Raw genomic sequence first — 27,852 nt, 5'->3', positions numbered from 1 at the left:
TATCAGAACGAGTGGACCCATATATCCCATCAACACACCAGACTTTGGATTAATAAAAATATTGTGATAGTACACACATCAAGTACATTAAAGAGAACCGTGTGCTTATTTCGCATTTTATGATCGTTTTTGTTATTTAAAACTTTAACCCTTTGTGGGGGAGGTACCAGAAGGATTGGTCCTATCTCTACCATATTTAAAACAGCTCTTGTGTTGATGGAAATATTGAGATGTGCCAAGTCTGCATGAAATTAGATGTAAATTTCGTGTCTTATGAGCTTCATGAATATTCAAAATTTTGACCCTTTATGAGGGAGGTACCAGAAGGAGTGGACCGATATATTCCATCTTCACACCAGACCTTGGACTAATAAAAATATTGTGATGTGTGTAATTTGAAAACAATCGGACACCTACATCACCTTTTATAAAAGTTATAATTATTCCAAATGTTAACCCTTTGTGGGGGAGGTACTTGATGGAGTTGGCCGATATTGTTCATTTTCGCACCTGAACAGGCACTGATGCAAATATTAGGATTTGTAAAGGTGGAGCCGAATCTAATTATCTTTCCTCTTTATGCATATAAGTCTAGAACCGCTGCACTGATTTTCACAATTCTCATCAATTCGGAATTATCTCTTGCCCGAAAAGGATAATATCTATGAAAATTGCGTAAAATATTCCAATGAAAAATTGAATATTTTTTGTAAAATTATTTGAATTTTTGCCATTTTTTATTGCCTGCGACCTCAAATGTTTCGTTCTCCACTTTAAACCATCGTCACGAGTCTTACACATAACTCCGAAATGCTCACTCGATTAGAGATTGCAACAAATACTGGAAATTAAAAACAAGAAAGAAAAAGTACTCACTTTCTACTGCAAGTTGCTCATTTTGGAGTGGAAGTACAATTTTTTGAAAATCTAGCAGATTATAATCTCACCGAACTCTCTTTTGGTTTTGGTAATTCCGTTCTTTATGTATCTATCCACAGCTGTAGACAGAACGAAAATAATTATGTTGAAGACCATTTCCGTCAATCTCCACCAACACACCATTTGATAGTGTAGTTCAGGGCAGGGTGGCACTTTTAAGGACGCTTGCCTGCATTTTCCTTATCCTGTTGTAATTGCTTATGTTGTTTTTTAACAATTGCTGTTTTTCTCTTCATGGCTTTGGTAAATTACTCAATCCCATTTAAAAGCAACAACTAAACTTGAACACTCAAATCACAAAAAATATGCTTCAACTCGATTTCGAGCATTTTGACTACCACACCAATTATTTTAAACAGGGATACTCGCGAGCGCTCCCGCATAAAACAAAAGATAGGGTGGTAAACATGTTATAATACTCTTACGAGCGCTTCCACATAAAACCAAAGAGAGGCTGTTAAACGTCTTGCAATACTCTTACTCTTCGAGCACTCCCGTTGACCAATTACAAACAAAACAATACTCTATTTTAAGAATATGTGTAGAGGTATTCTATCTGGAAAAGGTTTTTCAGTTTGAAAAATCATTCAAAGGACTTCCGAAAACTTTTTCTAAAAGGCTGGAGACGGTTATCAATCTATAGAAAACCTTGGAACGTTTCGGTAGCTTTTGGATATATGTTATGTTTAGATTACCTATAGGAAATCTATAGAAGCTTTTTTACCTATAGACGGTCTTTTAAGACTAGGTCCATTTGAAGACTTTAATTCAAGGGTAGTCTACTCGAAGACCCCTACTCCCAGAAGATCTAAGGAAATCAGTCATTTCTTAAACAGTTTATCAGAACTAGGGAGACCGAGAGAGAGATACACATAGAATAATTTATAGAGCTCGACGGAATTGGAAGTAGAATATTTTAAAGTTGGTTAAACATTTGAAAATTTTAATTTTTTATTTCTACATTTATTCTACAATTTCGATTTTATATTTTTCTATACAATATTATATTTCTTATATATTTTTATTATATTTATAATATATATTTATTTTAGTATAAAATCAAATCTAAAATGTTAATGAGAAATTAAAAAGAATTAGATATATAAAAATTAAATTAATTATATATTGCTTTGGTTTATTATAAATTTAAATTATCATAAAGTGAGTATGTATTTGTGTTCATTTATATATTTTATATAATTTAAATTATTAATTTTTTATGTAATTTTTATAATATTTAATGATAGAAATTAACCTAAACTATAAAATAAATAAAGACAAATTGAGATATATAAGTTGAAATTGTCATGTGCTTATAAATATGGGTTTAAAATTAGTTCTAATTAAAGAAATTTAACAAAATTCGAGTATATTTTACTAAAATAACTGTAAAAATAAACTAAAATAATTAAAAAAATATATTAGAAATTAAAATGATTAGATAAAAATTATAATATACAAACTAAAATTGGAGAAAAGCTAAGAGAGGCTCTAAGGCATATGAAAATCCAAAAAAAATTGTAAAGCATTCTTGGCTTTTGGGGCTCTGGTGGAACTCTTAATAGAAAAGTCTGGAAAAAACCAATCAGTCGAGTCACTGGGGAAACTCGTCTCGGAACTCTACAAATCTCATCAACCAAACCAGGGCTAGGCTTAGTCAAAAGTTCTAGAATTTGTGGATATAAGAAAACTCAATCAAGATTTACTCTGGATTATATAACCTCGTTACAAATTTATTATTCCACAAAATATGGAAACAAAAACAGTTGAAAGCTCAATAGGCCGAGGTATAATCAAATCCAAGGAATCTTCAAAAGCCACTAGACATTTTGGGGGTCTTGCCTAAATTCCGGGAGGTGATTCTAAAATGCCGACTAATTTTTAATCCTTCTTGTCCTGAGGGGTTTCAATTTACTTTTGAACTTGTAGCCTCGTCTTGCCCTTGTATATAGAAAATGGCGAAATGGCTTAATGAAAACCCCAAGAGCCTGAGAAAGACCGTGTGCTTAAGACTCTTGAAATTGTGGGCTCTTGTAGAACTTTAAGAAGTGTTTCTAGCGACACCAATTAATTTTCGACTACATGTTTCACGAGGAGCTGTAAAACCAGAGATACTAACCTGGATAAACCCTAAACGCTGGAACCCAGATAAGAAATGATCCTTCCTTAAAATATAAATCTAAAAAGTGGGGTCTTGGCTTAGTCGAAATATCCAGAGTCTGAGGAAGGTCCTGGGCATAATAAAATTCAATGACATCTCAATTGTTCGAAAAACTCTCAAGGGTAAGACCATTTAGTTCCAGACTCTGATAAAAGAATTCTTCCTAAAAAAATCAGGGATTGACCTAGTTGAAGCCCCAATATATGGAGAACTAATTCCTAGAAAATTTAGTAAAGTCTAAAAAATAGAGCGGTTGGGCGTGGGTACTCTCTTAGAATTCAAGATGTAATTCTGGAGACTCTCAGGATTCTTCCAATTTTTTTTCTCAAAAATATACCAAAAAATCAGGCATCTGAGGATGGTCCTGGTCATAATAAATTTCAATCACGTCTCAAATGTTCGCAAAACTCTCAAGATGTAATTCAGTACAGAAAAATTAATTAATTCTAATAAATAATTCTTCCCTAAAAAATTAGGGTTTGACCTAGTTGAAATCCCAAGATCTGGAGAACCAATTCTTAGAAAAATCAGTAAAGACTTTAGGTGGGGACTCTCTTAAAATTCAAGAGGTGATTCTGAAGACTCTCAGGATTCTTCCCACTTTTTTCCCCAAAAATGTACCAAAAAATCAGGGATCGGTCAAATCGAAACCTCATGGATCATTGAGGCCAAGATATAATAAAGCTTTAATAAAGCCTCAATGAATTATTGGTGTTCGAGGCTCTAGTAGGGTTCCTATGAGGTAATTCTAGATACCCCAATTAATTTTTGCCTCCATAGCCCCAAAGAGCTGAACATAGGAAAGAGCATTTAACTCAGGACTCTATGAAACTCCCCTTAAGGATTCTTAAGGGGTAAATCTAAAAATAGCTCCCTGGAGAAAATACTCTGAAGCTACCATAAAACTCGAACCTCTATAGACCTGCTAAAAAGTCATGCCTCCCAAAAAAAATCGCAAATCAAAATTAAGAGCTTGGTCAAGTCGAGTCCCCAAGGGTCGAAAAAATGCCAAAGCATAAAAAAGTATCTAAAAATCCTTGATTTTCAAGAATCCCTTAAAAGAGCCTTAGCTCTCTCTGAGTTGCATAAACAACTTCTTGTCCCTAATCCCGATCTTGAAAAAAATCTCTTCCCTTGCATAGATATTGCTTATAATTTCCCTGTTTCTAAGTTTCTAATAGATTTTTGTTTTCGTAATTTTTTTTGTTGGTTTTGTCGTTTTTTTTCTTCTTTTTTTGTTGTTGCTGTTGTTGTTCATATCAGGCTGCTTAGTAGCTAATGAGGCTTTGTATTTTTTTTTGTTTTTTTTTGGAATTTTTTTCTTTCGTTAAATATATAAACATGTTTGCTGCTTTACTAATGCGTTTGAATTGTTGCTTTTTTGTTGTTGTTGTTAGTTTTGCTGCTGCGGCTGATGATGCTAATGATGTTGTTGTTGTTGTTTTTTTTTGTTGCTGCTGTTGTATTTCAATAGATTTATCCTAAAGGTAATGCCAATGAAGGTGATGCTGAGGATGATGAAAGTTAAGTGAACTAATTGATGATCAGTAGCGCTAGCTCTATCATAGGAAGTAGAGGGTGTAGGGAGGAGTAGGAGGGATAGATATATTTTCACAGTGTGGCCCGCCGTACACCACAGACACTGATGGCCAGCAGCTGTTTGTGATACTGATACAGCTGCAGTGTTGGTGTCGACGCCGACGAAAGCTTTTCTCAGTGTCATGGAGTATTGCCCTCGAATAAAGCACGAAATTCGCCACTTCTGGGACGGGGTAGACCTTCTCGTATGGTTTGTATGGGCTCTGTTATGCTAGACATGGAACCATGCAATAAATTCTCTTTAGCGTCGATGTCACTAGAATACCAAAACAAAGAGAACACATTAGATTAGGAACAGAGAGAGAGAGAGAGCTAATTTAATTCCTTGCAATACTCACTCATCTTTACAATCATCCGCCTCGGCTGCCAACGCATTGACCACCGCCGTTATTTGATTTGACTCAGGATTACTTAGCTGCTCATCCTTCTGCTGCATTATATTGGGATTTTTGCCAATTTTGTTGAGACGTTCCGCCGCCACCGTTTCCATGGTCTTGCGCATCAGCGGATACTGATCCAGCACACAGTTGAAATGATCCACACTCAGTGAGAAGAGATTGCAGTATGTTTCGGCGCGTACACTGGCCACACGTCGGGCATTTGTCAGCAGGCAAATTTCACCAAAATATGAACCATCGGATAACGATGTTGCCACCTGTTTTGGGGAAGGAAGAGAGAGATAATGTTAAAAGCTATAGGATGAAAGGTTTTTACGAAGTTGCATTGGTAGACCAAAAACAAAAGGACCTTCTCAGACCCTCCTATTGAAGATTTTTCCAAGGTATTTTTCATACCTTTCCAAGAACTTTTATGTATTGTCTCTGTTGATCAGAAACCTACTGTAAGCCAAGAATATATAAAATATTTCAAACAGGTTTTTCATGGACCGAAGGCTTTCTATTGATATAAGACGTTTCCAGGTTCTATATAACTAAAATATCTTCTCCATTAGCTATTTGGGTCCTTTAAGGACTTTTGGTTATACAAATGAAGGTCATGGAAAGATATTTGTTTGTATTAGATGAATCCTCTAAATAGAGGACCATCGGAGCTATATTATATAATGGCTTTGCATAAGATCGCCGATAGGTATCTTCTACATTACTTATAGAAGGTCTTATAAAACTCTACGGTGTCATCTGTGGATAGAACATGTCATACGACTTTTAAGATAAGAAGCGAGTAGTAGAGGACTTCTTAAAGAAAATGGTCCTCCACTTCTATAGAAAATATCAAATCCAGCTATCTCAGGTCTGAATGGAAAACTCTATGGATACTCCCTTAATAGAAGATCTATTGTCTGATCATCTGCAGAACTTTTTTATCACCATTTTTAATTTCTTAGATATTTTATGGGAGACCTTCTGCAGTTTTTTCATAATTACAAGACCCTCAATTTATTTTTTTAATAGTAAACGGGTTTCAAGTATTCTATAGGCAGAATGTCGTTTCCACTTCTTTTAAAGATAGAAAGTTTTCCATACATAGAAGATCTCTTAAAGGTTTTTCAAACAAAAGAACCGCTTGAAGGCCTCTTGAGTTTTTACAAAGCAAGAACATTTTGTTAATGTCTTTTATAATCAGAAGGACTTTTGGAGCAGGGACGTACACAGTGGGGAGAGGCACTGGATTTTCCTTTAAAAATAATAGACACTTCTATGGTATTCTTCAGTCCTTCCTAATTCGAGTAACTTCTACAAATAATCCTCAAGGTCTTCCAAAGATAGAAGATTTTTTGACATTTTTCTGAGATTTTCGAGTGGGAGATAAAATCTTCTCCAGATGTTCTTCCGATAAAAGACCTTGTCATATCCTTTATAGAAAGAGTACGTCCCTCTGAGGGTAATAGATGTCTCCTATGGCATTGTTCAGGCCTTTTTTATTTAAAGAATCTTGTCAAGTATTATAGAACTTCTTGAGGATATTTTCTTGGTTGAAAATTATCCCAAGATCTTTTCAGGATGAGGGAATTATTCTTTAGATAGAATATCTCCCCATGTCATTTATGATAAGTGTATGCCATCGAAAGATGATAGACGTTCCCTAGCTTCCTCTTTTCTACATATAGAAGACCTCTTCTATGACCTTTACAAAAAGATAGAACTTTTCCACCCAGACGACTTTTTTCAGGTCTTCTTGAAATGTGAGACCTTAAAGTCAACCATATCTAGAATACATTCTTAAAATTTCCCTCAGACAGAAGAGCTACTCGAAGTCTTCTAATTATAATCGAGGTCTTTTGGAGGTTTCCCATGGCTGGAAGAGATACTTCACATTGTCCACGTTTAGAAGACATGATCGTTCGCTATAGATAACAGATGGGTTCCTCTGGAGAATAGGCATGAAATCTTCTTTTCAAGTCATCTAGAAGTTCTCCAGGTCTGCAGTAGATTTTTATAAATTAATTATAATGAGGTCTTTTGGAGGTTTCCCATAGCTAGAAGAGATACTTCATATCATCTACGTTTAGAAGACTCGAACGTTCGCTATAGATAACAGATGGGTTCCTCTGGAGAATAGGCATGAGATCTTCTTGAGGACGTCTGTATCCAAAGTTCTTTTCAAGTCATCTAGAAGTTCTCCAGGTCTATTGGTAGATTTTTATAAATTAATAAGATTATCGAGATTTTTGAGAGAACTCAACAATTTTGATAAATAGAAAACCCTGTCCAGGTATTCTCCAATTAGAAGCCTTCCCCCTCAATTTTCTCTTTTAGAAATAAAAGAACGTCTTTCATAGCTTAAATAGCTAACCAGAATACCTTTTCCGGCTAACCAGAATACCTTTTCCGGAGAAGGCCTTCTCCAGGTCTCCCAGATCATTCAAAGTCTTCCATAGACCTTCAGGAGCTCCTTCGGCAGCAAACAATGCTTCTACATACATATGCGGATCTTGTGACTTTTTAAAGTAAGAAGACATTTCTTTTTTCTCTTCTTTTTCTTTTTCTTTTTTTCCGGTCTCTTAGAGATAAGAACAAGTACCCTTTATACCCTACACCACAAGGTGGTCAGGGTAATATGTCTTTGTGCATTTGTTTGTAACAGGCAAAAGGAAACGAGATAGACTCATAGTTCCTTTTGATGATCTGCGTAGAATCACATTCTGAGTCGATTTATGCATGTCCGTCTGTCCATGTATTCTTGTGAACAAAATGCAGGTCGCATTTATTATCCGATTGAGATGAAATTTTGCACAAATCATTTGTTTGGCCCAACGACGAACCCTATTGATATTGGAGATAATCGGTAAAAATTTAGATATAGCTTCCATATATATCTTCGTCCGATTTGCCTTTTATTGTGCACCAAACGTGTAATATCTGCCCAATTTGTATAGAATTTTGCACATACGATCAAATTAGGTCTGAAAATAAGTATGCCAAATTTGATCGAAATCGGTTCAGATATAGCTATAGCTCCCATATATATTATTCATCCGATTTGTTATTTCTGTCTTCCACAGCCGTAATATGCACTCTGTAACAACGATATTTGGGGAAATATATCAAATACAGCTCAGAAATATATTTGCCAAATTGTATCGAGATCGGTTCAGATTTGGATATAGCTTCGTCCGAATTGCCTTTAATTGTGCACCAAACATATAATATTAGCCCAAATGGGATGGAATTTGGCACTAATGACCGAATTGAGTCTAGAAGCTAGTATGCCAAATTTGAGATTGGTTCAGATATAGCTATAGCTCCCATATATATTGTTCTTCCGATTTGTTGTATTTGTTACCCACAGCCGTAATATGCACTCCGTAAGAACGATATTCAGGGAAATATATCAAATACAGCTCAGAAATATCTTTGCCAAATTTTATCGAGATCGCTTCAGATTTGGATATAGCTTCCATATATATTTTTATCCGATTTCATGTTAATTGTGCACCAAATGGACAATACAAGCCCGAATTGAAAAGATACAAATTCATCGGCATATTTAGTCCTTTGAACTTTAAATTATAATTACAATCATAGCTTGTATGATTTAATTCTCCCATAAAAACGTTTAATTGTTATGTGAAGCTTTACTGAATATCCAAAGTCGGTACCGTAAGGCTTTCTTTACTGGTTTTGTTTTATTTAAATATAAGGCCATTATATCTTTTATGGGGAAATGATTTTTTTGAAGCTATCCATAGCTATTCATAGTTAGTTTTGTCAATAAAAAGACCTTTCCAGAGTTTTGAGAGAAAAAGACCAGATCTCGTATTGTTAGTAGGTACCTTCTAGGGGTTATATGGACCTTATTAATATCATTTTTAGACAGAACTCTGATAAAGGTTGGACATTTAAAAGAAAGATGGATTTCATTATTCAACTTACCTCTCCATTGGCCATAACAATATCGACCACACCTTCTTGTATAAAATACATTTTGGTACCGATTGTACCCTCCTTTATAATAATATCACCTGAGGGAGAGAGAGAAAATTTAGTATAAAATTTAAATCCTCTCTTTGGAATGCCTTACCTGGTTGAAATACTTCGTATTTAAGTTTTGTAACGACATCGGAAACGAAATTGGAGTCAGCATTTGCAAAAAAAGGCACTGACGCAACGAGAGATCTGGTGGGGGTGAAAATTTAAAATTTGGATATTATTAGTCATGGCTTATTTAAGTAAATAATTAATTTATTTATACAATTATTTATGTATTTATTTATTGTATTAACATCTTTGTATCATTCATAATTGTTGTTTATTTCTTAATTTGTTAATCATTTTTATACCCTCCACCATAGTATGGAGGATATATTAAGTATAATGGGTCATGTGGGTTTACGTTTTTTCGATATGTTGATGATTTAAGCGACAATATTTACCGGAAATGTTTCAAATTTGGTATTTGAAGTTTGTAATAGGTACTACAGCCTATGACAGAAAATTGTCTGTGCAGGTCCACGTTTTCGTATAGCCCCATATTACGGTACCTCCCGATATTCGGTATTTTGATGAATTTAGCGACGTTATTCACCGGAATTGTTTCAAATTTGGTATTTGAAGTTCATAATGGGTACTACAGACTATGACAGAAAATTGTCCACGTCTTCGTATAGCCCCCATATAACGGTACCCCCCAGTTATTTGGTATTTTGACGATTTTAGCGACATTCTTTACCGGAAATGTTTCAAATTTGGTATTTGAAGTTCATAATGGGTACTACAGACTATGACAGAAAATTGTCTGTGCTGGTCCACGTCTTCTTATCGCCCCTATATAACGGTACTACCAGATATTTGGTATTATGATGATTTTAGCGACATTATCCAGCGGAATTGAAAAAATACGAAAAATTCGTATAGACCCTAAATAACTGCTAAATTCGGTATTTTTAAGATTTTAGAATTTTTAACGGATTTATATTTTGTTTTTATTTATTTTTTTTAAAATTGCCAAATTCTTTCCAAATAGTGGAGAGTATTCGGCCAGACCGAACTTAAATAATTAATTTATTCAATATACGAAAAAAATATAAATAATTAAAATAAATAATAAATAAAATACATTTAAAAAAACGAATAAATAATGAGAATAATTCATAATAACTTAATTAAGTTTTTTTTGTCATTTACCTGCAATTATAATTGATAACATCCTCTCGCAGCTTTTCGCTCAATTCGCCCAGAATACACTCTTCATCGAAGAATTTACCCTGATAACGATGTTCGAAATATTCCGTTATTCGTTGACGCATATCACGCGGCAGCTTACGATATGCCATATACTCTTCGACCTGTTTGACCTTCTCGCGATACTGACGTCGACTCGAGTCCAAACTCTGGATAAGATTAGTGGCATGACCCAGGAACAGAGCATAACAGGTGGCGCCCGATATCATCGATAACATTGTTAACCACATATCGGTCAGGGACTGGGGAGGAAATCTAAGGGCATAACAAAAACGCGAATTGAGTTCTTTGGAGGTTCTCTCTCCCTCTTTCGTTTTTCTCTTTGAGACTTACCTGCCATAACCTATGCATAGCATATGTGACATGGCTTTGAATAAAGCCCATGAATATTGTTCCAGCCAATATGACTCCTGGTGGTGGGGTGGAAATTGTGATATGTTAAAATTTGAATTTTGATTTTTTAAAAATTTATTTATAAAATGAAAATAATTTAAGTTTTTCTTTTAACTACCTGTAATTCGTTTATCGACACCCATGAGTTCGAGGGAAACCCTTGTAACATTGGCACTAAAAATTGCAAACAACCACTCCAATGGCCGATCAACAACATCATACAAATCAAATTGAAAATTCGCATAAAGACCGAAGCCATATTCAGAAACTGTAAAAGAATGTTTTTTTTTTTTGGAATTTGTAACAAAAAACGGAAAAAAAGAAGAAAAAAAAAAAAAAAAAAAAAAAAAAAAACAAAACAAACATCCAATCATATCAGATTTGATTTGTAAATATATATGGTTAATGCAAACATTTAGATTGAGAGATGATTGAAAATTTGTTGGTTTTTTCTTTTGTATATTTTTTTTTTTTGAGAAAACAAACACATTTACATTGTTTTCATTTCATGGATACCAGGGCAAAGGTTTCAATATAGGGGGGAAAAATTATTTTACTCTTATATTTATTTATTCTGGAAATTTTTTTTAAAAAATTGCATTTAAATTTAAGCAGTATTTTAAATAGTTTTAAAAAATGTTTCTAAAAATTTGGTTTGAAAAATAAAATCCGAAAACATGTCTGAATTTTAATGAAAAATAAGCCACTCAAGGGAAGCCCTACAGAAATTCCCTCAAAGAAGTGGAGTAAAATCCTTCAAGAAATATTTTAAAGTCAGAAGACTATCCAGATATAGATAGGAGGGTCATCCATATATAAATAACCTCCACGAAAATCTTCGATAAACGCAAGAGCTTTAGGGATCTTTCATACACGGAATCCATTCAAAGGTAGTTTTTAGGAAGGAGGATATTCTATAAATAAAATACCTTCAACCAAAAAAAGACCTTTCCTATCCAAGATGTCTGGACGATGTCCGTCCGTCTGTGGAAATCACTCTAGCTTCCGAACGAAAGGAAGTAGGTTGATACTCAAATGTGTATTATGTCTGCAGGACTTTTGGTATTGAAAATGGGTCATGTAGGTCCACGTTTTGGTATAGCCCCCGATATTCGGTATTTTGATGATTTTCGCGACATTATTTACCGGAATTGTTTCAAATTTGGTGTTTGAAGTTCGTAATGAATACTACATTCTAAGACAGAAATTTGTCTGTGCAGGTCCACGTCTTCGTATATCTCCCAAATAACGGTACCTCCCGATATTCGGTATTTTGATGATTTTAGCGACATTATTCACCAAATTTTTTACTCATGTTTCGCATTTGATTATTGTAATGGTTTATGACAAAAATTGCCTATTGCAGGTCTACGTCGTCGTATAGATCCTAATATAACGGCTACATTCGGTATTTTTAGGATGTTAACAGAATTGTTAACGGATTTTGTTTTTTGAAAATTGCCAAAATCAAAGATCGGCCCGGCCGAACTTACAGCTTGTTTGTATAGTCATTCTTATACCCTACACCATATAGTGGTAAGGGTATTATGTCTTTGTGCATTTGTTTGTAACATGGAGAAGGAAGTAAGATAGACCCATAGTTACTTTTGAGAATCTTCATAGAATCACTTTTCTTTGATATTTGGTACCAGATATCAGATACACCCCAGACATACCTCTGCCCAATTTTATCAAGATCGGTTCAGATTTGGATATAGCTCCCATATATATCTTCAACCGATTTCGGGTTAATTGTACACCAAATGGCCAAAATCAGTCCAATTGACCTGAATTTTGGCACATCCGACCGACTTCAGTCTAGAAGCAAGTACATACAATTTGGAGAAAATCGGTTCAGATATAGCTTTAGCTTCCATGTATATTTTTCATCGGATTTGATGTTTAAGTTACTCACATTCGGAATATGCACCCCATATGAATGATTTTTGGTACCAGACATCCGATACAGCTCAGAAATACCTCTGCCAAATTTTATCGGTTCAGATTTGGATATAGCTCCCATATATATCTTAAACCGATTTTAGGTTAATTGTGCACCAAATGACCAATATCAGTCCAAAGGACCTGAATTGTGGCACATCCGACCGACTTCAGTCTAGAAGCAAGTACATAAAATTAGGAGAAAATCGGTTCAGATGTAGCTTTAGCTCCCATATATATGTTTCGTCGGACTTGATGTTGAAGTCCCTCGTAATATGCATTCGACAACAGTGATATTTGGTACCAGATATCTTATAGAGATCGGAAATACCTTTGCCAAATTTTATCGAGATCAGCTAAGATTTGGATACAGCTCCCATATATATCCTTAACCGGTTTCAGGTTTATTGTGCAAATAATGGCTAATATCAGCCCAAATCGAGTGAGTTTCGGGACGTACGTTTCCATTTATATATTAAGTTTGTCATTCCGTTTGTAACACCTCCGAACGAAATGAAGTAGGTTGATGAAATTTTACTCAAATATGTCTACAGGACTTTTGGTATTGAAAATGGGTCATGTAGGTCCACGTCTTGGTATAGACCCCATATAATGGTACCTCCCTATTTTCGGTATTTGGGTGATTTACACGATATTATTCAGCGGAATTGTTTTTAATTTGGTATTTGAAGTTCGTATTGGATACTACAGCCTATGACAGAAAATTGTTCGTACAGGTCCACTCCTTCGTATAACCCCCATATAACGGAACCTCCCGATATTCGGTATTTTGATGATTTTAGCGACATCTTTCACCCGAATTGTTTCAAATTTCGTATTCGAAGTTTGTAATGGGCTCTACAGCTTATGCCTAAAAATTTCATATGAAGTTTCACGCCTTCGTATAGCCCCCATATAACTGTATCTCCCGATATTCGGTATTTTGATAATTTTAGGGACATCATTCATCCGAATTGTTTTAATTTTCGGGTAGTACCGCCTATGACAAAAAATTTCTTATGAAATTCCACGCCTTCACATAACCCCCATATATCTCTACTTTCCTTTATTCGGTATTTTGATGATTTTAGCGACATTATTCGCCGGAATGGTTTAAAATTTCGTATTTGAAGATTTTAATGGGTACTACAGCCTATTACAATAAATTACTTACTTACTGCCGGTCCACGTCTTCGTATAGCCCCCGTACAAAGGTTATCATTTAAATGGTATTTTTGAATTTTTCAGGTTCCTTCCATGGAGGGTATTATAAGTTTGGCCCGAACAAAATTAGCTGTTTTTTACTTTTTAAATTTTGAGACATTTCTTCTCAATTTTACTTTTTTTTTAATTTTAAGTTTTAAATAGTATTTTTTGTTTTTGTTAATTTCCTTGCCATATTGAAACCTTTACCCATTTTTTTTGTTCCGTATTCGGAACACATGAATGAAATTATGAGTTATAGAAATACAACATATTTTATATATATTTGTTTTTTTTTTTTTTTAATTCAAAGCAAATTTGTGTGTTGAAGTGTGTTGGAGTAAACACAACATCCAAGTTGTTTGGTTGTAACATAAAACTTTTTGTTGCTTTTGTTGCTGTTTTTTTTATTCAGATACATGAACAAAACACTACACCAAGTAAATAGAACAATTGTGTGTCGTAAAAAAACAATTGTTTGTTTTGAGTTTGAGATTAAATATAAATATAAAACTAAATAAATATTTGAATACAAACAAATAATATAAAAACATAAAATAAAAATATAAACAAATACACCAACACAATACACAATGAAAAAGTAAATAAATACAACTTAAAAAATATTGTTTTTTTTTGCAAAGTAATTTTTATACAACAAACAAATATTAGACGCTGCCGCCACTCAATGTTAATTTCAAAGAAAAAAAAAACTCATACAAACAAATACACACACGCACACAAATATACAAACAGGAATTCATTTTAGTTTTTGGAAATTGCAATTCAAAACGTACCAACAATAAAAGGAAACCAAACGAAACGTAGAAAAATCAACACAACAAATAACGAAAAACCAGCTACGTTGTTTTTTTTTTCATTTATACAACTTTTTTTGTTGTTTGCATTTCTTTTTTGGACGGTTTAGTTTGGAAAATAAAAACAAAGCATACAATTAATTGCAAGTTTCTATTAATTATTTTTTATTAATTTTTTTATTAACAAAATTAAGCCATAGCCAATTTTCTTTGGCAGGGGGGAAAAAGGTAACTAAAACATTAAACAAAACTAAAAAAATTGTAAAGAAAAGTCATTCGATGGGAAAACGGATGTTGAAAAGGAAGACCTATGCGAACTTGTTTATAAGAAATAAGATCTCCGAAAGGCCCCCATCTACAACCTTTGAAGGGACATTTAGCTTAAAATATCTTTGGAAAGCGTTTGGGCTATATGCTATGCTTCAACAAGTCTTAAGGTTTTAGAAGGAAGTTCTTCTATTTTTGAAAAAAATGAGGTGCCTTCTACTTGTCGAAGACCTTCTGAGAAATCGGTGTACTAAAACAATATTTCTGTGGACTCTTCTAGCTTTGGAAAGTCCTAGAAAATCTTTAATCTTTAATAGATACCGCGAAGACTTTCTAAGCAAACCAGAATTCTGGAGGTTTTTCTAGCTGTTGTTGATCTAATGAAAGATATTCCAACTGAAGATTACCTCTGTAAGATTAAATTATTATTATAGAAGACCTTTTTAAGGATTTTTCGTAACAGAATACCTTTTAAAGGATTCTTATAAAAAGACAACCTTCTGGAGCCCACCCATTGTCGGAAGATTCTCCAGTATTTTATATATTCAAGTATTTTATGTATTGAAGCACCTTTAGAGGCCTTCCATTGACAGAGGACGTTCCAGATGTCTTCTAGCTATATAAGAGGTTGTCGAGAGGCCTTCTATAGGTAAGGGTCTTCCCAGAGGTATTTTATAGATATCAGATATTCTATATGCAAGAGAATTTCTATAGGCCTTCCAAAAGACTGCTTTAGCTAAAAGACCTTTTCATACATTAAAGACTTTTCAGAGACCTCCCGGAAGTTTTCTACAAGCGGATCTACTTTTTCTTCGACGACAGAATACTTCCAAGATTCTTGTTGTTTTAGAAGAAAGGTGTTCTATTTATAAAAAGGCTTTGAAAAGACGTCTAGAGACCTCACGGAAGTTTTCTACAATCGGATCTTCTTCTTCTACGAGAGAATACACAAGGAACCTTGTTGTGTTAGATGGAAGGTCTTCTATTTATTAGAGGGCTTTGTAAAGAAGTCTACCTGTAGAAAACCCTCTAGGAAATCGTTAATCAAAAAATACTTCTGTAGACTCTTCTAGCTATAGAAAGTCGTAAAAAATCTTCAATGCACAAATGATTCCTTGAAGGACTTCCTACTGAACCAGAACTCTGGAGGGTCATCTAGTTATCGAAGAACTATGAAAGGTAATCTCACTAAGAAAGATCAGCGGAAGTTCTTTTTTCGGTAGAATTACTTTGGTAGGTCTTTTCGCTATAGCAGACCTCTTGGAGGATTCTTCTCTTCCAGAGAATACCCATTGTCGGAAGACTTTCTAGAGTTATTTTATATGTAGACAACGCTTTGGAGATCATCTATGACGGAAAACATTTCAGATGACTTCTAAGGAAGATAAGCGAAAGTTCTTTTTTTCGGCAGAATTACTTTGGTAGGTCTTTTCGCTTTAGAAGACGTTTTAGAGGATTCTTGCATATAAAACATCTTCCACTGGACACCCATTGTCTTCTATGGTTAAGTGTCTTTACAGGGGTCTCTTTTAGGCAATAGATATTCTATACCCAATAGACTTTTATAGCGAGAAGATCTCCCGAAATGTTTCTATAAGTGCGAAATCAAAGAGTCTTGTTGCTTCAAAAGGAAGGTCTTTTATTTATAAATGGTCTTTGGAAAAACGTCTAGATGTAGAAAACCCTCTAAACCAGAACTCTGAAGGGTTTTTTCATTTTCGGTAGAATTACTTTGGCAGGTCTTTTCGCTATATCAGACCTCTCAGAGGATTCTTCTCTTCCAGTTGGCACCCATTGCCAGAAGGCTCTCCAGAGATATTTTATTTATATAAGCATATTTATAGTCCTAACGTTACAGATGTCTTGCAATTATATAAGGGTTTCTCCAAGGGTGTTATATAGATAAATGGTCTTCTATACGCCGAAGACATTCCAAAAGACTGCTTTAGGTAGAAGACCTTTCCATAGACAAACGATTTTTAATACCGAGAAGACTTCCTGGAAGTTTTCTATGAGTGGAAGATCTTAACTAATACTCCTATAGCATAAAGTCTCAGCAGATGTTTTCGAGGCCGACGATTGCCGAGGATCTTCCAGAAAACTTCTAAATGTAGAAGAAATCTTCCAGAGTTCTGTTACAGATAATTGACTCCCAAGCCTTTGAGAGATAGATCTTTGAAGATCGTCCAGAAGATCGTCCAAGGACCTATAAATGTGAGCAGACCTTTTCGAAGAAGTCTTCAGGTAAAGTAACCTTCAATGGTTTTCTATTGCGAGAAAATTTTCCAAAGGTGTACTGTAGAAAGAAAACCTTCCAGAAGTCTTTTAGAGGATCTTTTAAAGCGCTATTGAGAGAAGGGCTTCCTGGAATCTTCTAGACCTTCAGAGGACTTCTTTAGCGTGAATACCTTTCAGAAGTCTTATGACCTTCCAGAAGTTTTCTAAGTATACAAGGAATTCTTGGGAAAAAAGGCTTTCGAGAGGTTTTCAATATTTCGAAGATTTTCCTCTCCTCTTCAATTGAAAGGAGAATTTTCATAGATTTTCTGTTGATGGTAGACCTTTTAGAAAAATCGTCCAGGAGCCCTTTACTTATTTATATCTTTAATAACACTGTGCAACAACCAATCGGGACATTCCAAAGGTGTATTGTAGAGAGAAAGCCTCCCAGAGGTAATCTAAAGCATCTTTTACAGCTCTATTGAGAGAAGGGCTTCCAGAAATCTTCTAGACTTTCCAGAGGTTTTCTAGGTATACAATAAATTATGGAGGTCTTCTAGGGAAAATGCTTTCGAGAGGTTTTCTATATTTCAAAGACTTTTCCCTCTTATTCTATAGAAAAGAGAATTTTGATATATTTTCTGTAGATGTAAGTCCTGTGCTAATTTATATCTTTGATGACATTGTGCAATAACTAATCTCTGGGAGGTGGGGAATTCCAACTGGAGGTGATAGTATTCGTTTAAAAGATCAAAATCTCAAAAGGGGCTTGGGTTCCCAGGCCAAACTTTTTTTATGGTCCTAACCAAAACCAAAGGGCCACAAATATTTCGAGTTATACTTCGCAATATTTAACATAGAGCTTCTAAATTTGATACAGGCCTATGGGTTACATGCAGAATCATTTGTACAAAACATGGGTCATGTCATTCTATGTTTTTGTATAGCCCCCCGGGTCTTTGGCATATTTTTCAAATTATTTGGCCTTTATTTGTCATCTTGCTTTTTAATGGGGTCAGAAACCTCTTCTCAGAAAATGTTCAATTCAGGTCAATGTTTCGGATGTAGCGCTCATATAAAGGTACCTCCCGATTTTACCTATTTCTAGGGTCTAGACCACATTTCCCAGTTTTTATTAAGAACAAACCATACTTGCAAAAATTATCAGTATAGACCTCCGTTTTTATATAACCCTGATTTCAGCTATTTCCTGGATCTTGGACCTATTTTTCAATTTATTTGGTTCGCAGAAAAATTCCAATATATTGGAGAAACGGCCGGATAAAGGTAACTCCTGGTTTGAGCTACTTTGAGGGTCTTGACCACATTTTCCAGATCATAAGTTCTTATTAAGAAGAAACCTTTCTCACAAAAAATTATCAATATAGACCTATGTTGCGATATACATAATCCTCATCTACAGGTATTCCCTGATTTGAGCTATTTTCGGGGTCTTGAACATATTTTTCAATTTATTTGGTCCTTACTTTTTCATCTTGCTTTTTAATGGAATGACAACCTCTTTTCAGAGAAACGGCCATATATAATGGTACCGCCTGATTTAACTCGACCACATTTTAGTAAGAAAAAATTATCCACATTGACCTTTGTTGCGATACAACCCTCATATGAAGGTATTCTCTGATTTCAACTATTTTTCTATTTATTAGGCCCTTATTTGCCATCTTGGTTTTTAAGGGGGTATACAACCTCTTCGCAGAAAAATTTTCAATGTGGGTCAATGTTTCCCGATTTTACATACTTCGAGGGTCTTGAAAACTGTTTCCAATCGATTTGGCTACAAATTGGTTCGCAGAAAAATTCCAATATATTGGAGAAACGGCCGGATAAAGGTAACTCCTGGTTTTAGCTACTTTGAGGGTCTTGACCACATTTTCCAGATCATAAGTTCTTATTAAGAAGAAACCTTTCTCACAAAAAATTATCAATATAGACCTATGTTGCGATATAATCCTCATCTACAGGTATTCCCTGATTTGAGCTATTTTCGGGGTCTTGAACATATTTTTCAATTTATTTGGTCCTTACTTTTTCATCTTGCTTTTTAATGGAATGGCAACCTCTTTTCAGAGAAACGGCCATATATAATGGTACCTCCTGATTTAACTCGACCACATTTTAGTAAGAAAAAAATTATCAACATTGACCTTTGTTGCGATACAACCCTCATATGAAGGTATTTTCTGATTTCAACTATTTTTCTATTTATTAGGCCCTTATTTGCCATCTTGGTTTTTAAGGGGGTATACAACCTCTTCGCAGAAAAATTTTCAATGTGGGTCAATGTTTCCCGATTTTACATACTTCGAGGGTCTTGAAAACTGTTTCCAATCGATTTGGCTACAAATTAGTATTTAGGCCATTTTGGGAGAGAAAGCCATCTTACAGAAAATTTTCAACAAAGGTATATCGGATAAGCTCCATATAACGGTACCTCCCAGGTCCACGTTTCCAACCAATATTCTTTGGGTGGTTGTAGTCTCAATACATTATTTTTTTATTTTTTCATTATTTAAATATTGAATATTTTATTTTTATTCATTTAGTTGATTCTTTGTTAATTTATTTATTTCTTTGTTAATTTATTTTATTTAATTATTTTTTATTTAATTATTTTTTTTTGTGAAACCCCCCCCTTTTCATCCGTTTTCCCCATGGAATGACTTAAAAAGTAAAACTGTTTTTTAAAACTATATTTTTTTTCTATTTTCATCTAAGGAAAATCGTTCAATATTATTAGTAAATACAACAACACAGCTATCTAAATGGAAACATTTACAACTTGTAACAAAATTCGTTGCATACATCTAGGATATTTTTTGTTAGTATACTTTAAGGCGTTGTTTGTTGTTTTTTATGTCTTATCTTGTATAAACCATGTTTTCTGTGGTCGTTGTTTTGTTTTTTTTTTAGGTTTTGTTTTGGGTATGGAGAAGGGAACAATTAAACATTAATACAAAATAATTTTTATTTTTTTGTTATTGTAGTTTTGCTTAAATTTCTTTGTTTTATTGGAAAAATTAGCATTGCTTATTCTTCGACTGGACTTTGGCAAATATAGAGATTTGAAAGGATCTTAAAAGAGGGGGGTTTTTCGCAAGAGTGAGAGAGAGAGAGATAGAGCGAAAACCCCCCATTTGCAAAAGTTATTTAGGAGAGTTTGGTGCTCTATAGTATTTTTTGACTGCAAGGAGTTTTGGGAGGAGACAACATACATACAATAACATTACATAATTTAAATTTAAGAGAAAGAAAGAAAAAATATTAAAACTACAAAATTTCTTTAAAAGATTTGTAAGAGAAAAAAAATGTATTTCACTACTTTGTCAAAGAAAATGGATAAAACCGAAAAACAAATCAGAAGAAGTAAGAAAATCTAAAAATGTTTACTACATTCAAGTCTCAACGGGTTTCTACCAACATTAGCAGAGGCCTCTACCAAGGCCCGGAACATAAAAAAAACGAAATTATCGCTTGAGTTTAGCTGCTAGTTTTAATTTTTCTTTAAAAGTGGATCTTGCTTTCTTTAATTCAATTCATCGATTCTGCACAATCTAGTAATTATTTCATTTGAGATATTATTTTCAATTTTTGTCTTTGGTTCCCAATTTGAAAAAAAAACTTGTGAGTATAGAAAAGTGTAAAATTATTTATCATTTTTTTAAAAAACATATTTGGTTTTTTTTTGGCAAAAGAGAGAGGGTTGAAATGTTTTTTTGATCAATTTTTGGGTTAATAATAATTTTCAGAAATTATTATTAAAATATTTTCATTTATTTTTTTTACATAATACACAAAATATACAACAATTTCTATTTTTTTGTTTTTTTTTGGTTTTGTAAATTTAATTTTCTATTTAATCAAAGAAATCAATAAATAAATAATTATTGAAATTAAAAAAAGAGAGTATTGGTGCTATAATTTTTTTTGTATTTGTAGTTACCGTAATAATTTTCATCAAGCTATTTACAAGTTGAAATTTTCAAATTAATATTAATCATTACTTCAAATATGGAAATTAATTATAGCAGTTTTTTTGCCATAGACACCATTTTTTTGAATTTATTTAATTTTTACTTTTTTTTTTTCAAAATTTGTTTCTTTCAAATATAAATTCGCATTTCTTTTCAAAATTTCTATTATTTTGTATTAATTTAAATTTGTTCCAGGTGCATATTATTATTTTTTTTAAAGTAGAAAGAGACAGACATAGAGTTAAAAAGAGTGATAGACTGAGAGGAGCCAGAGCAGAAGTTGGAGAAGAAGTAGAAGAAACCAAAACCAAACTAAAGGAAGCATCATTTGTTGTTCTCTTCTAATTTAACTGGGGGTGTATCTGTACATTTTTGGGCTTTGGAAAAAATTAAAGGGAAAAATATCAAAAATTATATTTATTCTTAAAAAAGAAATGTTTAAAAGCAATGTGGTAGAGATTTGAAATTCTTTGGAAATAAAATTGAAAAAAAAAAAAAAAATGATATAAAAAAAATATATAAGGAAATATTTTAATATCTGCTTAATGCGCATACCTTAGACTGCATATTCAAAATTAAGTTCGTGGACGGGCTTATAATTTAAAAATCTTTTTCTATGGGAATTTCATATATTTTCGTAACAATATTAATTTTATAAATTCTACAAATATTACATAAACATATCATTTCGTAAGACATTTTATTTCGTGAAATATATCTTTATTATAATCAAAACAAATGAAACCAGCAAAAGAAGGACAAAGGTCGGACGGACCGATTTCTTTACATCATCGAAACAAATTTAGTGAAACCTTAAACTAAGATTCTTTAAGTGTTGATCGTAAAGACAGCTGGTGTTTTGTTCGGTCAGGAACATCATTAGTCGTCAATCGGCCTAACGACTATCAAAATCTTTTCGAAACCTAGGTATTCCCTGTCTTAGCCTCTGGTAAACATTACCATCGTTCTCCACAAATAAACAAACGTTGTTTTTATAAAAACAACAATAAAGGAATTAAGCCTGACCATTTCGCCACAACAAATACTATTGTGTACCGAACAAACAAGACAACACTGCTCTATTATCAAAATCGGTAAAGAGGTTCATAAGAAATTTAAAATTCAGCTTTTGATTGAAGTATGCTTTTGTGATATTCAAATTATTTTTATAAAAAATAACAAAAAATGTGCTATAAATTGTTTTTAGGAAATATCCATTTTTTTTTTCAAGTCATCCTAATAAAATAAATTCTTGTTTCCACCGAATTGATTATAGATTGAAAGTGTTTTTTTGAGGATATTTGTTCTTCATACCGAAAATCATCAACTTATGTGGCGCCCAAACAATTTGGTACAAAACAGTGCAGTAATATAAGTACGCTGCAAGCAAGGGTGGTCTCTAGCGTGTGTTCGACCTTGGAAACAATATCTTCGTCTTTTTTGGAATACTGAGAATCTGGTCGTCTACAATTTTAATATGGAATAAAGGTAGTACCAGCTAGTGGGTCCTGAGCATACATTTACAGTACGTCACATGTAAATATTACTATAGTAAATTACACAGTTTCCTAGAGGTCAATTTTTCAGTTTTCCAAAAAAAAAATGAGGCCGATAATATTTTATTTCTAATGAACAAGCAAGAAAGCTGTGAATACCCTCCACCATTTGCAACGAATTTTGGCAATTTTCAAACAAATAAAAAAAAAAAACGAACTTAAAATTCCAAATTTGAAACAATTCCGGTGAATAATGTGGCTAAAATCATTAAAATATTGGAATATTGGAAGGTACCGTTATATTGGGGTATGTCCCATTTTCAATACAAAAAGTCCTGCAGACATAATATACATTTGAGTAACATTTTATCAACCTACTTCATTTCGTTCGGAAGCTAGAGTGATTTCCACAGACGGATATCGCTAAATCAACATAGAATTTTATAATGATCAAGAATATCTATTGTGGGGTCTAAAATGTATATTTCGAGGTGTTACAAACGGAATGACAAACGTAATATACCCTCCATACTATGGTGGAGGGTATAACAAGTAAAATAGTATCAGTCGGTTTTGCCATTCGTATCTGACCTAAGACTGATAAAAATATTATAACGTGCCAGATTTGGGCTATACTTCCGACTACTTCCTATACTTTATATCAGATATGTGAAAATTTTTGGAAAATGTGGAAATATGCAGGAGGTAAAGATATAGCGGACCGAAGCATTCCATTTTCATACTTCATTCAATACAGATAAAAATATTGGTGTGTGCAAAATTTGAAGGAAATCAAACATTTATATCCAATTTTAGGCGAAATCATAATTAAGAGAAATATTTAGACTTAGCAAGCTATAAAGAATCGCCGATTTGTTTCGTAATTTGTGACATATATAAGTTATGGATTTTATGATCGCTTTGGCTATTCAAAATTAAATTAAAAAACGTCCAATCTCTTATAGCAGGACTTGTGTTTACGGGAATATTGAGATGTGCTAAGCCTGGATGTAATCGAATGTTAATTTCGTGTTTTATTTGCTTCACGCATATTCAATCTTAATACCAGACATTGGGTTAATAAAAATATTGTGACATGAGTAATTTGAAGAAAATCGGCACTTACATCACATTTTATAAGAGTTATAATTATTCAAAATTTTGACTCTTTGTGGGGGAGGTACTTGATGAAGTGGACCGAAATTATCCATTTTCGTACCTGACCTAGCACTTCTTCTATTCAGAATTTCATATAAATATTACAGACGGAGTCTGATTTGAATGGGTCATACCAATTTATAATAGTGTCAAAACAAGTCTACATTCCAAGGTAAACGCCCAAACATGTCTCTCAAAACCCATTAGTACCAAAGGGAACAGTAAAGGATAAAATCGCCTTTTAAATTGTTGTTAATAAACAACGAGACGATACTACATTTCAGAAATTAAGTTAAAAAAATGTGGCTTGACTTGAATCGATAATTTTCTGTCGGAGTTTTGAATCAAACTTCGACTCAGAAAACAAAATCGAGAAACTTTAATATACAGGTTATAGGATCTTCAATCCTGGTCTGGGTATTTTACGAGGATATTTTCTTCACATGAAGATTTGAAAATTAGAAATTGCAAAACCTGAAACGATATTAAATCGTGCTTGAAGGGTGATGTTTTATGCAATGAGAACTAAAAATACCAAACGAATGGCATTTCAGTTGTTTATTCGAAATCTTCATTTATCAATTCCAAATTTTCACGATAGGTCTGGATATTATGCTTTGAGAAACCCTTTAATCATACTTTAAATCAGTGTGTAGGCTATATCAAATAGTGGCCAAATATTGACCATTTTTCCAAATATTGACCTAAATGTAAACAGCGCTCCTTAACATTCAGAGTTCCACAAATCGGAAGGCAATGTTGCATGGGAGTGTTGCACAAATGTGAAGCAAATCGCCTATTCTAGAAAAAAAAAAAAAAAACAAATTGTTCAGCCTAATTTCAAAGCTCGTATTTTAACCATACATTTGGAGAAACGGTTCCAAGTATGAAATCTTGAAGTATTATAATTTTTCCTTTTTGTATGGAGGTTGTACAAAACGTGAACCCTATAGATAAATATATGCCTGACATGGTGGCTCTTATTGCTATCTCTAAGGAAATTTGGCTAAATCTACATAGCATAATATGTTGACCTTTATGGGTTATAAAATGCGTATTTTGATGAGTTACAATCGGAATGTCAAACCTAGTATATACTCCATAGTATGGTGGAGAGTACAATAATTTTATTTTTTTTTCTCAGATTTGCATCTAGTAACCGTTTGCTTTAAACAAAAATGTAGCTCTTATCATAAGGAATTGGAACTGTGAATTTAAAAATCAAAAAGAGTTCTATCTTCAATTTCATTCATCATTGTAAATAACTCGGGTCAATAAACTCTAAGCAGTTTAAATTTCAAAGAAACTATCTGCAAATGTGTATCTAAAGTCTTTTCATATCGTCACGACCGTTTATGGTTATACTCTTTATAGAAGTAGGTATAAAATAGTTAGAATTTTATAGAAAAAAATCGATCTTCAGTGGCTGAGGATTTTTTTCTATAGAAAAAAAAAATCGATCTTCATTGGCTGAGGAATTTTTTGCTATAGAAAAAAATTTATCATCAGTAGTTGATGATTATTTTCTATAGAACAAAATTGATTCTCAGTATCTGAGGATTTTTTTCGATATAAAAAAATAATCCTCAGTTGCTCAGGATTTTTTTCTATGGAAAGAAAACGAACCCGCAGCAGCTGAGGATTTTTTTCTATAGAAAAAAAAATTCAACTACAGAGGACTAATTTTTCGTAGTTTGTATAGCTTAAGACATATTTTATTTAATGCATGGACGTTGTACACCAGGTCGTATCAGTGTTGACATAATGTATACGATCCATGGGATGTGTAAGTTAAATATTATTATTATAATTTTTTGTTTAGCCTTTATTTAAAACTACATCTGTAAAAAAATTATGTTATTTAAATAAATATCCAAAATATTATTGAAATGATATGTTTTATTGCAATATTTATAGAATATTTTTGATGCTAAATGAAATTGTGAATTAAAAGTTCTTAATATATAATATGCCTCGTAATATTTTTTCAGATAATTTCTAAGAGTCTCCATTGGACACCTAGATATTAGAAATCCCTAAATATTGGGTCTATGAAGACACCTTCTAAAAAAAGAAATAACCTATGTTTTGGAATGTGAGGTTAAGCAATACTTAGCCATAAATTCAGGGAATAGCTAATTGGTAAGTGAATGAAAAAAATTATTGTTCTTTGTTGGACGAGTTCGAAAAAAACACAAATGATGGGCTGTGCTTTTTCTTTAGAGCAAAAAAAAAAAAAAAAAAATCAGGTGCAACCCCGTAACATGTGTTGCAGAACTTTTTCTTTTTTTTTTTAATTTTTGTTTTTCATTCATGCAAACAATGAAGGAAACATTTAATTTGTTGTCAGTGCTTTTTTTTTGGTTGGTTGGTTGGTTGTGGTTGCTGTTTGATTGATTGGTTGGTTGGTTGGTTGATTGTTGGGCAGAATTTTTAAACATATTTGTTAATAAAAAGCGTTAGGGGTGTTCAGCATTTGCTCAAATTCTAAAATGGTATTCAAGACGGGGCCCAAGGAATTGACAAATCCTTCTTCGATTTGTAATCCTCTGTCAAACAAAAACAAACTTGTTTGGGCCCGCCCGTGTGCAACAAATCGTGAAGACCCCCTGTCGTTTATAAACAAACATCAAAAGTGCATTTGAGAAAAATCGAAAAAAGAAAACCAAGCACAAATTTATTTGGTTTATAGCGTCTTTGGATGCTTAAATTGTTGTTGTTTTTTGGTATTTGGCATTTGCATGGGATGGTAAGAGGTATTGGCACGGCAGCTGTGTTGAAGGGTGTTTGGTGTGGTTGTGTTGGCATGTGAGGTGGGTTGGCTGGGAAGTGGAGAGTGAGCTGCTGCTAAGCCAATACCTTATATCCGCCCCAGTACAAAAGAAACGCTATAGCTTTGCATTGCATTAAGACGGTGATAGAAGCGCATTTTTTGTTTTTTTTTTTTTTAGATTGGACAAAGAAAAACTTGTAACAAAAGCAAAATAATATTAAAATTCCAAATACGCGAGGAACTGCTGTGAACAGTTCCCCGTGTATTTGCAGACGCAGTTAGTTTCCTCCCACAAAACCATTTGAGACGAAAGGGGAAAAGTAACTGCGTTCATTCCTCCAGTTTTTCTTTCTTTTTCTTTTTGCTGGAGTTCAATTAATTCAAACAAAACAATATTCAAGTTTAGTATGAGGAAAAAGAGATTGTTTGAAAAAAATAAGTTGTTTATTTGAAAAGAAAGAGTTTGGAAAAATAGTTCGGAATAGCATTGCTTGTTAGAGTTATTTGGTTTTTGTGTTCGTATTTTAGGTTTTAAGGCTATGAAAGCTTTTTTTAGAAGTTGGAAAAAGAGTTGAAAAGTATAATTGTTTTTTTTTTTTTAAGTCAAAATTCTAATAAATTACGAAATAAACTTGGTGTTTCAAATATTTAGTTGTAATTTCTTTGAGAATTAAAAAAATCAAAACTACAAAATTAAAGAAATGTTCATAATTTTATATTGAAAATTAAAGCTCTTGAAATTTATTTTATATTAAAAAATATCGAAATTATTTTATAAAACATTATGGAAATTTAACAATGAATAATTCTTAACTATTATAATTATCTTATTATTTCAATTATTAATTAAACATAAATTATCAAAGTTTAGTAAGAGATAATAATAAACTAATAAATAGTTATATTAGAAAAAATAATATTAGTTAATTATTTAGTAAATAATAAAAACAAATTGAAATATATTCAAGGACTAACTAATAAAATTAATAATTATTAATTAATGATTTAGCATTAATAAAATAAATTTAAATTATATATACCAAATAAAAAAATTAATTAATTAAATCAATTACTTAGTCAATAATAATAAGTCGATAAGTAATTAAATGAATGGATTACTTAGATTTTTTCTATTTAATAAAACAACAATAATTAGTTAATATTAACTAAATATTTTTTATTATAAATAATTTAATGAATAATGAATAATCAAAATGAAAAATATATATATTATTTATGTAATTATG

At 32.8% G+C, this 27,852-nt stretch overlaps 1 protein-coding gene across 6 annotated transcripts in view; it reads right to left on the bottom strand.

The window, feature by feature from the left end:
• Nucleotides 1-4,470: 4,470 nt before the first annotated feature.
• Nucleotides 4,471-27,852, bottom strand: part of LOC101896207 (potassium/sodium hyperpolarization-activated cyclic nucleotide-gated channel 2) — a 164,417-nt gene continuing 141,035 nt past the window's right edge. For all 6 annotated transcript variants that reach the window (XM_005177059.4, XM_005177061.4, XM_005177063.4 and 3 more), the window contains 7 exons: nt 10,853-11,002; nt 10,675-10,751; nt 10,285-10,596; nt 9,182-9,276; nt 9,034-9,122; nt 5,038-5,354; nt 4,471-4,955 (listed from right to left, as the gene is read on the bottom strand). In XM_005177059.4, coding sequence (XP_005177116.1) covers nt 4,820-4,955; nt 5,038-5,354; nt 9,034-9,122; nt 9,182-9,276; nt 10,285-10,596; nt 10,675-10,751; nt 10,853-11,002 — 1,176 coding nt within the window. In that variant the 3' untranslated portion in view covers nt 4,471-4,819. The remainder of the gene's footprint in view (nt 4,956-5,037; nt 5,355-9,033; nt 9,123-9,181; nt 9,277-10,284; nt 10,597-10,674; nt 10,752-10,852; nt 11,003-27,852) is intronic.

Source organism: Musca domestica, unplaced genomic scaffold (genome assembly GCF_030504385.1).
Source record: "Musca domestica strain aabys unplaced genomic scaffold, Musca_domestica.polishedcontigs.V.1.1 8, whole genome shotgun sequence".
Classification (NCBI taxonomy): domain Eukaryota; kingdom Metazoa; phylum Arthropoda; class Insecta; order Diptera; family Muscidae; genus Musca; species Musca domestica.
This window is presented reverse-complemented; position numbering and strand designations above follow the sequence as displayed.